Source organism: Glandiceps talaboti, chromosome 9 (genome assembly GCF_964340395.1).
Source record: "Glandiceps talaboti chromosome 9, keGlaTala1.1, whole genome shotgun sequence".
Taxonomy (NCBI): Eukaryota; Metazoa; Hemichordata; class Enteropneusta; family Spengelidae; genus Glandiceps; species Glandiceps talaboti.
The window spans coordinates 10,196,651-10,211,931 of record NC_135557.1 but is presented as its reverse complement, the minus strand read 5'-3'; the positions used below and the strand labels follow the sequence as shown (position 1 = coordinate 10,211,931).

General features: G+C 35.6%; 2 protein-coding genes across 2 annotated transcripts; both read left to right on the top strand.

Annotated features, from left to right (window-relative positions):
- Positions 1–4,143: 4,143 nt before the first annotated feature.
- LOC144440392 (indolethylamine N-methyltransferase-like) lies at positions 4,144–6,698 on the top strand. The gene is made up of 3 exons (XM_078129762.1): positions 4,144–4,305; positions 4,967–5,174; positions 5,936–6,698. The coding sequence occupies exons 1-3, from the start codon at positions 4,149–4,151 to the stop codon at positions 6,360–6,362; spliced, it is 792 nt and encodes a 263-aa protein (XP_077985888.1). The 5' UTR covers positions 4,144–4,148; the 3' UTR covers positions 6,363–6,698.
- Positions 6,699–10,435: 3,737 nt separating this feature from the next.
- Positions 10,436–13,717, top strand: LOC144439778 (nicotinamide N-methyltransferase-like). The gene is made up of 3 exons (XM_078129011.1): positions 10,436–10,592; positions 12,347–12,554; positions 13,294–13,717. Exons 1-3 carry the CDS (start codon positions 10,436–10,438, stop codon positions 13,715–13,717), a joined length of 789 nt encoding a protein of 262 aa, XP_077985137.1.
- The last annotated feature ends 1,564 nt before the right edge of the window (positions 13,718–15,281 follow it).

Below are 15,281 nucleotides of genomic sequence, written 5' to 3'. Positions count from 1 at the left end.
CTATCTATCTATCTATCTATCTATCTATCTATCTATCTATCTGTCTGTCTGTCTGTCTGTCTGTCTGTCTGTCTGTCTGTCTGTCTGTCTGTCTGTCTGTCTGTCTGTCTGTCTGTCTGTCTGTCTGTTTGACAGACAATAGATGGATAGATAGATAGATAACACTGAAATAAGACAAATAAATTCAGACGTAACAAGTTCAAAAGAGCATTGAGCATACTTTGTCTACTCTAGCTAGGATCATTATTTCATAACAGAGATAGAAATTTATCTGTCTGTCTGTCTGTCTGTCTGTCTGTCTGTCTGTCTGTCTGTCTGTCTATATATATATCATAATCTGTCTGTCTGTCTGCCTGTCTGTCTGTCTGTCTGTCTGTCTGTCTGTCTGTCTGTCTGTCTGTCTGTCAACTGTCTGAGTGTCTGTCTGTCTTTTTGCTTCTGTATATTCACACATAACCAGTTGAAAACATTTCTCATTATGAGCGCCACCATCATGTCATGCATGACACATACACGTTTTGAAAAGACTAGATGAACAGCCACCATTGTAGTATAAACGTACTACGTGATCGAAGTTTACACAATGCAGGCTCAGAGCGTAATGACCGATCACAGTTGATTGTTTCCCCATCATGCACTACACCCCCACCGTCCGCCCCTGGGTACGCTATTGCATTGGAAGGACGTCATTTCGATGGGACCGTGTTTTGTATGTCTGTGTGTCAATAAATGATGAACTCTATGACATGTAGATATATGGTTTAGAAAAATAAATTTCTGAGATGATTTACGAGCATTTGAAATGATATTGATCTGTCCGTTCTTGTGTGTTACAACTCATGTTTGGTTTGGTTTGGGTAGCGATTAAGGAAGGCTGGCGATCCATATCGATTGTGGGGTCCGCATCCAAAAATATGTGCCACGATGAATCACAAATTCAAATTGTATTATTACACTACCTAGAAATGAAATAGACTTTTAATTGATATGTACAATGTCTAATTATTGGCATAACGATTTAAAATTAATATATTGTTGGCTGCCAGATGTGTATTTATTTTAAAATGTTTTTCACGATGAACATGACTTTACGGTGATTTACACAATGCACAACAACAACAACAACAACAACAACAACAACAACAACAACATCATCATCATCATCATCATGATCATCATCATGATCATCATCATCATCAACAACAACAACAACAACAACAACAACAACAACAACACATATTAAACATGTCTTTGTTAGTACATTTTAAACTAATTTGAAAGTGACAAGAAATGTGTCAAAAGTTATGGTAATGGATGTACGTATAGGATGTGATTTGAAAACACATGCAATCAGTATATCACATTCTGTTTGTGAGTTTACCATTTATTGAAACATTATCATTTCTACATAGTTTGGTTACTTGCATTTGGTAAAAAATAGAAATTCTTTCTTGACTTTTTCCTAGTTTGTTAACAAGTCATTTCCTGTACGCCGTACAGCAACTAAAGTCTCTTAACATTTATACTGTTTAGATATTTACTATAACACGAGTTGAAGACACCAACCTGTTTATTTTTATTGGAGGCTATGTACACCAAAGTCAACAATCAGTCACTTCATGCCAATGTAGGAAAGTATGATGTTCCAAACCTACAGTGATCTACAGTGAAAGGATATTTTCACACCTGAAAGTACCTAATATTGAAACTAGCCTTTTCATACTCAACAGTATTAAACAGGTTACTCAACAGCAAGTTTGAATCATTCTGTCTGAACTCCCTCCATTAGACACTGAGGGAGGACATTCAAGTTACTTGTTCGAAACATGTCTGCTTGCTCATCTACAGAATGCGGTGATGACGTTGTGTTGTTTCACATATTTTGATAAAAATGAATACCCACTTCTCATTAATATGGCCACTTTTATATCTTTTATTAGCAGACGATAATCAAATGTGTAATTAGTTATATTACTACAATGTAGTTCATCACTTATATCGGCGCAATTGTCTTTGTTACATACCGAGTCATTGTGAATACAAACATCTTTGTCGCAATGGAACTTGTTCCACTCTATGGTGCAGGCTAGAAATTGAAACAATGAAAAAAAAAGATTACTGCTTGAGCAATACATCACTCATAGTCTGGACATAGAAATACCCACGATTTGGCCATGTAATGGCATAAACAGACGAGCATTATCGCATGTTTGGAATATAACACTGCATACAGTTAATAAGTTTCTTTCCCCTACAAAAAGAGCTTGATGTTTTGCTGGAATGTACTGTAATTTGATAGCATGCATAACAAAACAGCCTGATTGATATCAGATATGTGTTTATTCATTTTAAATCATACAATATAACTAAAGAGTTGCGACGGAAATTAGTTTATTATAATTACACTGTCATTATTGAGACGCTGGGACCTAGATCCAATCTTCTGACATAGCATATGTTATTTTAGTGTGTTCACATTTTTTGGAGTTTAAGAACAGTTACTGTTTTAATCGACGCATGCGTGTACGAATGTTGGATGAAGATGATGCATTTATCAAGCCCATCAACTATGACAGCACGACCCCATTGTCGTAATATGCAAATATGTGCAAAAGGTAGGAGTATTTGGCAAGCCTGAAAATACCGTTTAACACTGAAGCAAGGTACGCGCAATTTGGTGGCAGAACGACCGCGTGTCATGCTTATAGTGTTAGATGGAGTCTTTCAGTCTGAATATACCAATGTAGAAAACAATTATTTTCGATGTTTGACGAGTATGATATTAGTCACTTATTGCAATTTTAGGAATGAGCAAATGCGAGGTTAACGATGCAAACAATTTGAACTGACTGTGTTCTGTTGGCAAAGATAATTTCCTTCGTCAGTATGTACTAAACCCCCTGGTATCGTGACATTAGCATAATTGGCATAAAGATAAAACTTGCGGTAATGTCCCGTTGTAAAATGGAATAGTCCATATACCAATGATCTGGTCGTTGGTGGTGCCCTTTTATTATACAATGTTACACATTAATTAAGTAGGAGGCTTGCATTGTAATCCTGGTGTCATTATGATGAAAGTACTCATAGCTGAAAGAGGAAGCCTTCGCCAGTAAGACCATACATAACATCTAAACGATCAGGATGGATTATTTTGTAAGTTAACTTGTTGTTTTGCTTATGAGACAGTGAATATTCCTTAGGGATGTTTTACACTGAAGGGGATAATCACTTAGGAGTTATGAGTACTGTTGGTTAAGTTATGAATAATTATTCTGCTGACTCCCATGATGCACTGGTCAAAAGCAAAGACACCCTATAAAGGCTTAAGATGAACTTGATGTTTCGTTGACATCGCAAGTAATTGTTGGTAATGTAATTGTTTGTAATGTAAAATCATTAAATATCTCTCCACAACCCTATGAAAATGTCTCTATTTCCTATAGTGGCTTTCCTCTTTAAGCCTGCATTCATATTCAACAGTTTGTCAGTAATAATTGGCAATGTTGTTTTAATAAACATGCACAACACTTTTTGTAGCATAAATAACGACATCGAAAAATGTTCCATTCTTTAAATGATAACTTGTATTCCAACACACACGATGATATTCCAAAGGGGTATGATATGTATTAATAAATTCCTCTATGGAAATGTACATCACTTATTCAGTGCAGGTAAGAGATGGATCTATAAGACCAATAAAGATTAAACAACAGGCAGTTCTTGAATTTCACTACATATGTCGGGAGCAAGTGAATTTTCATGGCTCTCAAACGTGATCAGTTTATCAAAATCTAAAAACGAACATGTGATAAAAATACATTAACATATACAGTTTATTCTTAAATTAGCATATCATTATTTATGCACTTCTGTTTACACAAACACCAAGAGTTTAGATCGAACCAATATGCACTGGGGATAATTAGGGACTACCTGTATCTACATCACATACTTACTGTGTATACAGTGATGGCAGTCATCGTTAAGGCATCGAATTACTCTCCTTCATTTGCATATGTTAATGTACTTTGGCTCTGATTGGATCACTGCATGTATAGTCGATACAGCTCTACAAAAGTCTGTTTGCCGATAGCATTATTGGTCTTTGCTTCAGGGCTAGTCGGACTGTGGAGTTCTTCGACATGGCATCTACTGTGTATTCTTCTGGTGATGATTACGACAAGCATTTTGATCCAGACAGTTATCTGAAACTCTACTATAACTCACCCGATGGTTATCCCCACGATCCAGAAGTTAACAGATTCCTGTATGAAAGCTTACACAACATATTTAATGAAGGTATGTTGTTTTGGAACATTATTACAGGCGACGGTTATTAGGATATGTGTGTGTTTCTTTTATTCAACATACAATATGTCGACACCCATTTCAGTACTGTACGCATTTATGGCATATGTATACGGGTAGTCATAATTGTTGTCACTGAATTCATATTTTCATTGTAGTTATATTTAGCTTTAGGCATGTTGGTATTTGCTGATGTATTTTTTTAGAGGATTTCTCGTTAAAAGGTGGCCATATGGATGAGAATTTGGTATTTACTTTTTATTTTAAATTGATAAAACAACTTTAGTGTGTTTTTCTACCTGAACAAATAATATGAAACGAGCTTATTTTTGCAACTCATTAAAAATTGAAGGAATTAAAAAAAAAATTGTAAATTATTTCTTCCCAAAATGAAACGATAGCATTTTAGCATTTTTGTCATAGGAGTACAGACAAAGAATAGACCTATGTGAACTCCAACAGAGTTAAAGAGCAGTTGGCCGATTCGTAAGCTCGTGTTTCGGGGTTATTTGTTTGTGCCAACAGTCAAATGACAGTTCATACGGGTCATCCATATTAAAAGACGACTGTACTACATGAAGTGGTACATCAAATGGTTTGAATGTTTTGGTTGATATTTCAACACTAATAATTTTTACCTCTTAATCCTTAGAGGGCGTTTCTGGCGATCGTCTGATTGACATAGGCACTGGACCTTGTATCTATTCCTTAATTTCATCATGTACCAAATTCAAGGAGATAATCGCTACTGATTATGTCGAAGCTAATAGAAACGCTCTAAAGCGATGGCTAAATAATGAACCTGGTTGTTTCGATTGGAAACCGTTTATCGAGCGAGTGTGTCAACTTGAAGGCCATAGGTAAACTTTTCTGAGATATAGACAGACAGACAGACAGACAGACAGACAAGAGACTAACCTCATGTATGCATACATGCATGTATGTATGTATGTATGTATGTATGTATGTATGTATGTATGCGTGCGTATACGCGCATGTGTGCGTGTGCGTGTGCGTGTGTGTGTATATATTCTAAATTGTGGAGCTGTCTTCTTTGATGTGAACAGTGTTAATAGAGATGTTTCTTTCATAGGCAAGGATTTAGAGACCCGCTGATTAGGTGATTTATCTAGTCACCTAATTATCTAGTCAATAAGTGAAATGTGAATTGTTCAATTGTCCCTCTGTTTATTCAAGTACAAAGCGGGAATAATTTGTGTGAATTCTGAAGTGTACAGAAGGTTAATACCATACGGTTGCATATATAAACACGCTATTCGACGATTTGCATGGATATCTGTAACTTATAACATTCATAATATATCAGACCACTATCTCATGCCTTCCATCCATCCATCCATCCATCCATCAATACACACATACAAAATGAACATACATACATACATACATACATACATACATACATACATACATACATACACACACACACACACACTCACTCACTCACTCACTCACTCACTCACTCACTCACTCTTATTGACCTAAGAGTTTTGTCAATACTCGATCACTCGTATTGTGCTTTGCTGAACTAATACAAAACTAATACTATCATGAATGGTATCTGATTATTGTGCATTTTCGTCTACAATTTATTCCCCAGGAACATTGAAGAACGAGAGCAGAAAATTCGTGAAACAGTCAAAGATGTGATATATTGTGATGTACTCCGACCAAACCCAATTGGCACTGGACCAGTAATGGAACAGTGTGACTGTGTCACCACGAATCTTTGTCTTGAATGTACCGTCAGTTCAAAGGAAGAATACGTCAAGTGTCTGAAGAACGTGGCGTCTCTTTTGAAATCAGGTGGTTTGTTCGTACAGACAGGGCAACCTCTGAGAGTTTACAAAGTGGGTGATAAGCGCTTTCGTGGTTTTTTCGCCGACGAAGAGTTTATGAAATCTGCCTTGGAGCAAGCAGGATTCGTTGATGTGAAATGTAATTTCAGAGAACGTGATGTCAGCGGTGTGGAAAAATCTATCTACTATTATGATTATACTATGGTCAACGTAGCTAAAAAGAAATAAATGGGTAGCATTATTGAAATGGTCGTTAAAACGGCACAAGCAGAGTTAATAAACTCTCAAGTGAAAATGCTTACACGACACCTTGATTACACGATTCTAGTATAATGTTCTTGTATGACATCACAATTGTCTTCAGACATTGTTAGAACAGTTGATTGCATATTAAGAATTTCATCGACACTTCCATACATATGAAAATCTCACCATACGATCGTTCATAAGTTCCATCTTCATACCTGCTTCATCTTTTGGTTAAGGGAAATGCAAGGGTTTTATTTTAGTGATGACTCAGCTGTGCTTCAGTAGGTAGAAAACTGTGGGTACTTTTTGAATTTGCAGCACGATTTATGCCACAAGATGTATGCATTCAGATTGTGTATCTTTAAAGCAAACTGTACCGAAGTAATGCACATTTTTTGAATTCCAGTTTGGATTATTGTAGCGTTGAAGTGTTCCTTATCAAATAAAGGTAATATTATGAAACATAATACGTCGTTGTTTTCTGTGTCAAATGTGATATTTGTTTAGTTAGGGTATACATTTCACAGATAAATGTTTTCAATCATTCATTCATTCATTCATTCATTCATTCATTCATTCATTCAGTCAGTCAGTCAGTCAGTCAGTCAGTCAGTCAGTCGTTCGTTCGTTTGTTCGTTCGTTCGTTGGTTCGTTCATTCCTTCTTTCCTTCATTCATTCATCCACCCACCCACTCCTTCATTAATTAATTAATTAATTAATCAATTCATTCATTCATTCATTCATTCATTCATTCATTCATTCATTCATTCATTCATTGTTTTATTTTTGGATATTTTAAGATATGTCATGTAAGATCATGTCGATTTTATTCTTCAATTGTTGATATATACATACAGTAGAATTGACCCATACCTTATAGTCCGTTTTACCTTTTATTCCAGGGACATGTTTTAACATGTTCTTACTTCCAATATTCAGTAGAATTTGACCAAAAGTCTAATCTGAATAAATTGTAAGATAAATATCATGTCACTCCTGGCCATATGAGCCAGCACCTTATTTATGCAAATTTGTAATACAGAATGGTCTATTGATATGTTAATTAGTAAACACCACACCTTTCAACGAAAGAAGTATGGGTATAAAAAACAACATCTATCTATCTATATATCTATCTATCTATCCATTCATCTATCTACCCCGAGAAAGAGAGAGAGCGAAGAGAGAGAGCGAAGAGAGAGAGAGAGAGAGAGAGAGAGAGAGAGAGAGAGAGAGAGAGAGAGAGAGAGAGAGAGAGAGAGAGAGAGAGAGAGAGAGAGAGAGAGAGAGAGAGAGAGAGAGAGAGAGAGAGAGAGAGAGAGAGAGAGAGAGAGAGAGAGAGACGAACGTGTTTAGCAAACCTGAAAATGTATTGTCAGAAACATTTGAACTAAAACATTTACACAAAAGATAACCTACTCTACCATATGTGTTTATATAAATGTTTGGATGGCGCTCTACTTGACATTGGCCCCGTATTGTTGTTTGATAGATATATATTTCAACTGTTATTATTTTCGTTATTGAACATATCATCACGACGTATTGATATCGACGATTTTCAATTTTCAAATGCTGAAAAAAATGTATTGTACTGTAAAATGACTCATAGCTTGAAGCGTCTGTTCTAACTTTTATATGAGGGACATGTTTTAACATGCTATTACTTCCAATATTCAGTAGAATTCGACCCCGTTTCTCATCTATAATTGTAAAATAAATATTATACCACCTCCTGACCATGTTACTATGTATTTATTCCTGACAACCAACACATTTTCATTCTCGCAAACCAGAGCTGTTATTTCTTCCACGACACTGCGCGTCTTGGACGGTGTCGTAAAAGAGGCCGTGGTTTACGACGATGCACCTTTTTTATGCAAATGTATAACACACAACGGCCTGTTGATATGTTAATTAGTAAAACTCACACTTTATAACGAAAGGAGTATGGGTTTACAAATCAACATATCAATCGAGGTGTTGAGTTTTACACATTAGCATATCAGTGTGGTCAAGCAACACCTGACAGGATCTGGCGATCAATGTGTACATGCATACATAAACTGGAGTGTACTGAACACGAAAAGTAGAAGAAGAAAAAAGTTCTTTATTATAATGACATGTGAATATACACTTACAAATTGACAATATTTGCCACTATAAAATTATATAAATAATTAGGAAAATGGAAAGCGTACAATAATAACTAGTAAAGAATAGAAATACGTTTGAATTGAGCCAGTCGTTTTTTAAGAAAATGTAGATACAGACACACACAGACTTTTCAACCCTAATATAAAACCTTCCTTACGAAAGGTAAAAAAGTCTGTTTTTACTTTTTATATCAGAGACATGTTTTAACAGGTTATTACTTCAAATGTTCAGTAGAATTCGACCCCGTTTCCAATCTATAATTGTAAGATAAATATTATGCCACTCCTGGCCATGTGACTGTTTATTTATTCATGCCGGCCAACACCTTTTTATGCAAATGTGTAATACAAAATGGTGTATTGATATGTTACTTAGTAAAAACCACACTTTTTAACAAAACATATCTATCTATCTATCTATCTATCTATCTATCTATCTATCTATCTATCTACCTACCTACCTACCTACCTACCTACCTACCTACCTACCTACCTACCTACCTACCTACCTACCTACCTACCTACCTACCTACCTACCTACCTATCTACCTATCTATCTATCTATCTATCTATCTATCTATCTATCTATCTATCTATCTATCTATCTATCTATCTATCTACCTACCTACCTACCTACCTACCTACCTACCTACCTACCTACCTACCTACCTACCTACCTACCTATCTATCTATCTATCAGTTCATCAAAATGTAAAACCTAAACAACGGATAAAAATACATCCGTATATACAGTATATCCTTAAGTCCGCATATCAACATAAATTATGTACATTTGTTTACACAAACACACTAATGGTATACCATAGTTTAGAACGAACCAATATGCACTTGGGACCCCCTTCATTTGCATATGTTAATGTACTTTCGCTCTGGACCACTGCGGGTATTGTCAATACAGCTCTGCAAAAGTCCGTCTGCTGATAGCATTATTGTTCTTTTCCCCAGCGCTAGCCGGACTGTGGAGTTCTTCGACATGGCAGCAACAGGGTATTCTTCAGGTGAGTATTACAACAAGCATTTTGATCCAGCCAGTTATCTCAAATTCTACTATAACTCACCCGATGGTTATCCCCATGATCCAGAAGTTAACAGATTCCTGTAAGAAAGCTTACACCACATATTCAATGTAGGTAGTTGTTTTGGAATACAACTACGGGCAACGGTTATTCGGATATATGTGTATTTCTTTTATTCAACCTACAGTATGTCGACACCCATTTCAGTACTATACGCATTTATGGCAGATGTATACGGGTAATCATAATTGTTGTCATTGAATTCATCGTTTATATTTAGCTTTAGGCATGTTGGTATTTGCTGATGTATTTTTTAAAGAGGATTTCTCATTAAAAAGTGACCATATGGATGAGAATTTGGTATTTACTTTGATTTTTAATTGATAAAACAACTTTAGTATGTTCTTCAATTGGAACAAAATAATGCGAAATAGCATACAGAAGCTCTTGTTTGTAACTCATTAAAAATTCAACAAAATTTAAATAGTCAATTATTTTTTCCCAATTTATATATATATATATTTGAGCAATTTTCTAGGCAATTACATTGATTATAATGTTAATTATGCAAATTAGTCTGCATTGAAGTTTCTTTATTGTAAAGAGCGCCATCAACGGTTAGAGTATGGGCGTAACCATTTAAGCACATCTATCACTAGACCGGCTGATCGAGCAACGTGTTAGCTAATCATGCTAATAACGAACAAAACTTTGTATTAATGTCCTCATGTGAAAATGAAAAAGTCATCCATATTCTGACCGTTGGTGTCGCTGTTCCCATAGTCCATGTACACTTGCGAGCGGCATTGATCAAATAAGGTTATTCTCAGAATACCAGTGACTATGAAGTTCTTCGCCATGGCAACAACTCTCTATTCTTCAGGTGATGATTACAAGACGTACTTTGATCCAGACAGTTATCTCAAGACCTACTTCAGCTCACCCGATGGTTTTACTGAAAAACCCGATATTAACCGATTCCTGTACGAAAACCTGCATCGCATATTCCGCGAGGGTAAGTTATAACAGCTAAAACGATAGAAGCTTTCTCCGGCTGCCAAAACAACATTTACATTGAATAAAACATATACATCTAAATTATCAAAGTTGATTATTTGGCAATTTCAAGTTGCTGTTTTACACACCAGATAATATAAAAACACTTCTGTAATAATTGTGATTGATCGATGAGGAGAGATTTTGTTTACAATTGTATAGCTTATTAGACTCCCTTCAATGTAATCTTGTTATGTTCTTCTGCAGTAAAAGGGCTGTTTTCTAGCAAGTTTTGTTTAGTAGTGATTCAGCTGTGCTTTATTAGTAAGTAGAATATTGTGGGTAAGTTTTGAATATGTATGCCACAAATCACTTCTACTGCTGGTCTTGGTTACAGTAGTACAGTTTATTAGACTCCCATCAATTTTAAGCCTGTTTTGTTCAGCAGTAAAAGTGTTGCTTTCTAGCAAGTAGAAGCGCGCCCTCAACTTGCAAATGAAGGACTTTGTTCGTAATTCATATGCCTTCTGACGAATATTTTCTTCTTTCGTTTCGTAAAAACTGTTCTGAATAAAATTGAACGAAAGTACTGGTATCGGTTAGCGTGTGTCATCAGAATAGTGCAAAGTCAATTTCAACGCCAGTGAAGAGCTTGTTCTTTCTGTGTGTAACAGCTGTTCGGTTAGATACCTAACTGATTTAATTAAAACAATACATTTTCTAACGTATAATAGTCAAACAAAGAATACACCTTTTTGCAGGACGGGGGTTGTCGTGGGGTGGGGGTTGCAGGCCAGTGTACGAAGGAATCGATATTAATTACAACTTTAAACACACAGAACGAGTATATAACGAGTGTAAAAAATACAAGTACAGGTTGCACCGAAGTAGTAGATGTAAATAGATAATTGATGACCGTTACAAAGTGACAATATCTACCATGTGATTCCTGGCAATCAAAAGCAGATTAGCATAATAATGACCTGATGTTGATATGGTATTTACAATCCTCTGTAAATATATGTTGTTTTAGTAAGTTTAATATCTTTAAATCGTTTTGTTTGAAATCCCTTCCTACAACATGTGACACTTTCATTCGACAGATAGTCTTTTGTCATGCCCGGCATGTCACTGCTGGCATATCTATAGTTGTTTTAGTACATATTGTGCTGCTTCAAAGCGCACGCGCAAGTTATTGTATAGCCATTCGGTACGAGTTATTCAGTTCAAATTTTTCGTTTCCCAAGAAAATTAAGTAGTTTTCGGTAGATTTGATATTTTTTGATACTTTTGGTAAGGCAGAATGAGTTGCCGATAACCTGACCGACCTAAGGTTAAGTCAACGACCTTAAGCATTTTTTTAAAAACATTTAAAACAAAAAAGATAGGAAACTCTTTGTCTTCTTGACCTTCAAACACGTCTGTTTTTTCTCCAGTGACGTATGTATATATTTCATTAAAACTATCACAGAAGGGGTATACTGGCCGAAATTTCGTTTTGTTTTAGGTCGACATAACATAACATAAAATAAAATCCCGACCTACCTTCCCTGTTTCTTGACGTCATGTTATCGGAAATACACAATTATTATTCGTTTCGCCTTATTAAAAAGCACTCGCCTGTTTGAAACCTGTAATTAATACTTACGATTGGTGTTGGACCGGATATGACAATATTCTTGTGAAATATAGAAGGAGGAACTGGTATCAAATGGTTGAAATGTTGGGTTGCTGTGTAAAAATTACTCTTATTTTTTTATTATTAATCCCTAGAGGTCGTTTCTGGAGATCGTCTGATTGACATAGGCACAGGACCTTGTATCTATTCCTTAATTTCATCATGTACCAAATTCAAGGAGATAATCGCTACTGATTATGTCGAAGCTAATAGAAACGCTCTGAAGCGATGGCTAAATAATGAACCTGGTTGTTTCGATTGGAAGCCGTTTATTGAACGAGTGTGTCAACTTGAAGGCCATAGGTAAACTTTGCTGAGACTGTCAGATATAGACAAACAAACAAACAAACAAACAAACAAACAAACAAACAAACAAACATACATACATAGATACATGCATACATGCATACATACATACATACATGCATACATGCATACATGCATGCATGCATACATACATGCATACATACATACATACATACATACATACATACATACATACATACATACATACATACATACAGATAGATAGATAGACAGACAGACAGACAGACAGACAGACAGACATGCAGACGGGGGCATTCAGACTGACAGGCAGGCAGACAGACATAGATAGATGGATGGATGGATGGTTGGATGGATAGATTGATAGATAGATAGATAGATAGATAGATAGATAGACGGACAGATAGACAGACAGACAGATAGACAGACAGACAGACAGACAGACAGACAGACAGACAGACAGGCAGGCAGACAGACAGATAGATAGATAGATAGATAGATAGATAGATAGATAGATAGATAGATAGATAGATAGATAGATAGATAGATAAATAGATAGATAGATAGATAGATCGATAGATAGATAGACAGACAGCAGGTACAAACAGAGAGTCAGCCAGCCAGTCAGCCAGGCGGACAGACAGACAGACAGACAGACAGACAGACAGACAGACAGACAGACAGACAGATAGATGGGGGGGGGCAATAAATGAAATAATCTGGTAACTTTTGCTAACTGTCATTGTTTCGTCCCTAGGGACATCGAAGAACGTGAGAAGAAAATTCGTGAAACCGTCAAAGATGTGATATATTGTGATGTACATCAACCCAACCCAATTGGCACTGGACCAGTAATGGAACAGTTTGATTGTGTCACCACAAGTTTTTGTCTTGAAAGTGCCACTAGTTCAAAAGCAGAATATCTCAAGTGTCTGAAAAACGTAGCTTCCCTTCTCAAATCTGGCGGTACATTCGTACAGATTGGAGAATCGCTAAAATTTTACATGGTGGGTGATAAACGTTTTGGTGGATTCTACGCTGACGAGGAGTTTGTGATGTCTGCCCTAGAGGAAGCTGGTTTCATTGATATCAAGTGTACGGTAGCTCACGATACCAGCATTGAAGAAAATACTACTTTAGATAGTGATCATACAATGATAAACATAGCTAAAAAGAAATAGATGGGTGTCCACATCAAAAGTGGTAGCTCAATGTTGAATTCACCTAGGGCACCAAATTCCATGAAAATTACAGTTACTAAAATCTCACCACTCCAACAATCCTTGCGTTTATATGCGCTATTTGTTGGCCATATTGGATTCTAAACTGTGTTAATGTCGTCATTATTTTACATCTACTAAGAACTGTCAAATGTAACGAAAGCAAAAGTTTATGATATTTATGTCCGAGGGGTACTTTACTTTAAGCAAAGTATGGATTAAAACAGAGCTACACAGTGTTAAAAATGTATAATTTGCTGTTTAAGATTTTAGGTTTAGGTTAATAACTTTACTGAAGACAAAATGACATAACTCATGTCTTCCTTGATATGCTTTACCTTAGCTAATCCACTAGTTTGAACAAATCACCCAAAATAACTCTATTCCCATATTACATGTGTATCTTAAAATGCAGTCAATATACTGTATGAAACAGTTATCCTGCATATTTTGTTTCAATTTTAGGGCTTTCCTTAGGGACTCTGTATGTAAGTATGTGTTTAAACTTAAACAAATTCTCCCAACTTTCACTGGCTGCTGACCATGGATTTTGTTTGCAGTAGTATGCATGCTGTTACTGTTTATATCTATTTATAACTATTAAAATGCAGAGCCTACACAGTGTAAGTGATGTTTGTGTGTTATGGTGTCTATCAGGCTCACTGATCTTGATAGTTGATTTGATGCTAGTTGGGTGGTCATTCGGTTTTCTATACGTCATGTTCAGGTAATATTTACTATAAAATACGTTTGGAATATAGACTTCACAAATAAATAAACACACACATATTCATTTTTCTGTTTCTGAGCTTACACGTTTTTATCTCACTCCTTGGTTATTGGCGCAATATTACAACCTGTTGTTATGACCTGAAAATGGATAGGATGCTTATTCATTTGTTTATGTAGAATAAGTGCGAGTCAATAAAATTGTGAAATCAAATTATTAACTATACTTCTAAATATTATATACAAGCATTTAAAATATATCTGCGAATTATTCTGTTCACATGTACCAAATTTCGTTTGAATTGAGCCAGTCGTTTTTTTGAAAATGTAGATACAGACACACACAGACTTTTCAACCCTAATATAAAACCTTCCTTACGAAAGGTAAAAAAGTCTGTTTTTACTTTATCTATCTATCTATCTATCTATCTATCTATCTACCTACCTACCTACCTACCTACCTACCTACCTACCTACCTACCTACCTATCAGTTCATCAAAAGGTAAAACCTAAACAACGGATACAAATATATCCGTATATACATTGTATCCTTAAGTCCGCATATCAACATAATAGTGCGGGGGCATATGGCAGATTTTTGGGTTTCGTGTGAAATTAATGTTAATTTTTGCCAACATATCTCATTGTGTTCCCCATCATCTGAGCAATTACAAAATATATGTTGGCAATTTTTTATTTCAATATTAAGAGTAATGTTTGCAGCAATTTCATAAATGATGTAAAATCATGATTTTTCTGTATATTGATGGCAAATTAAAATATGTGAACTGTACA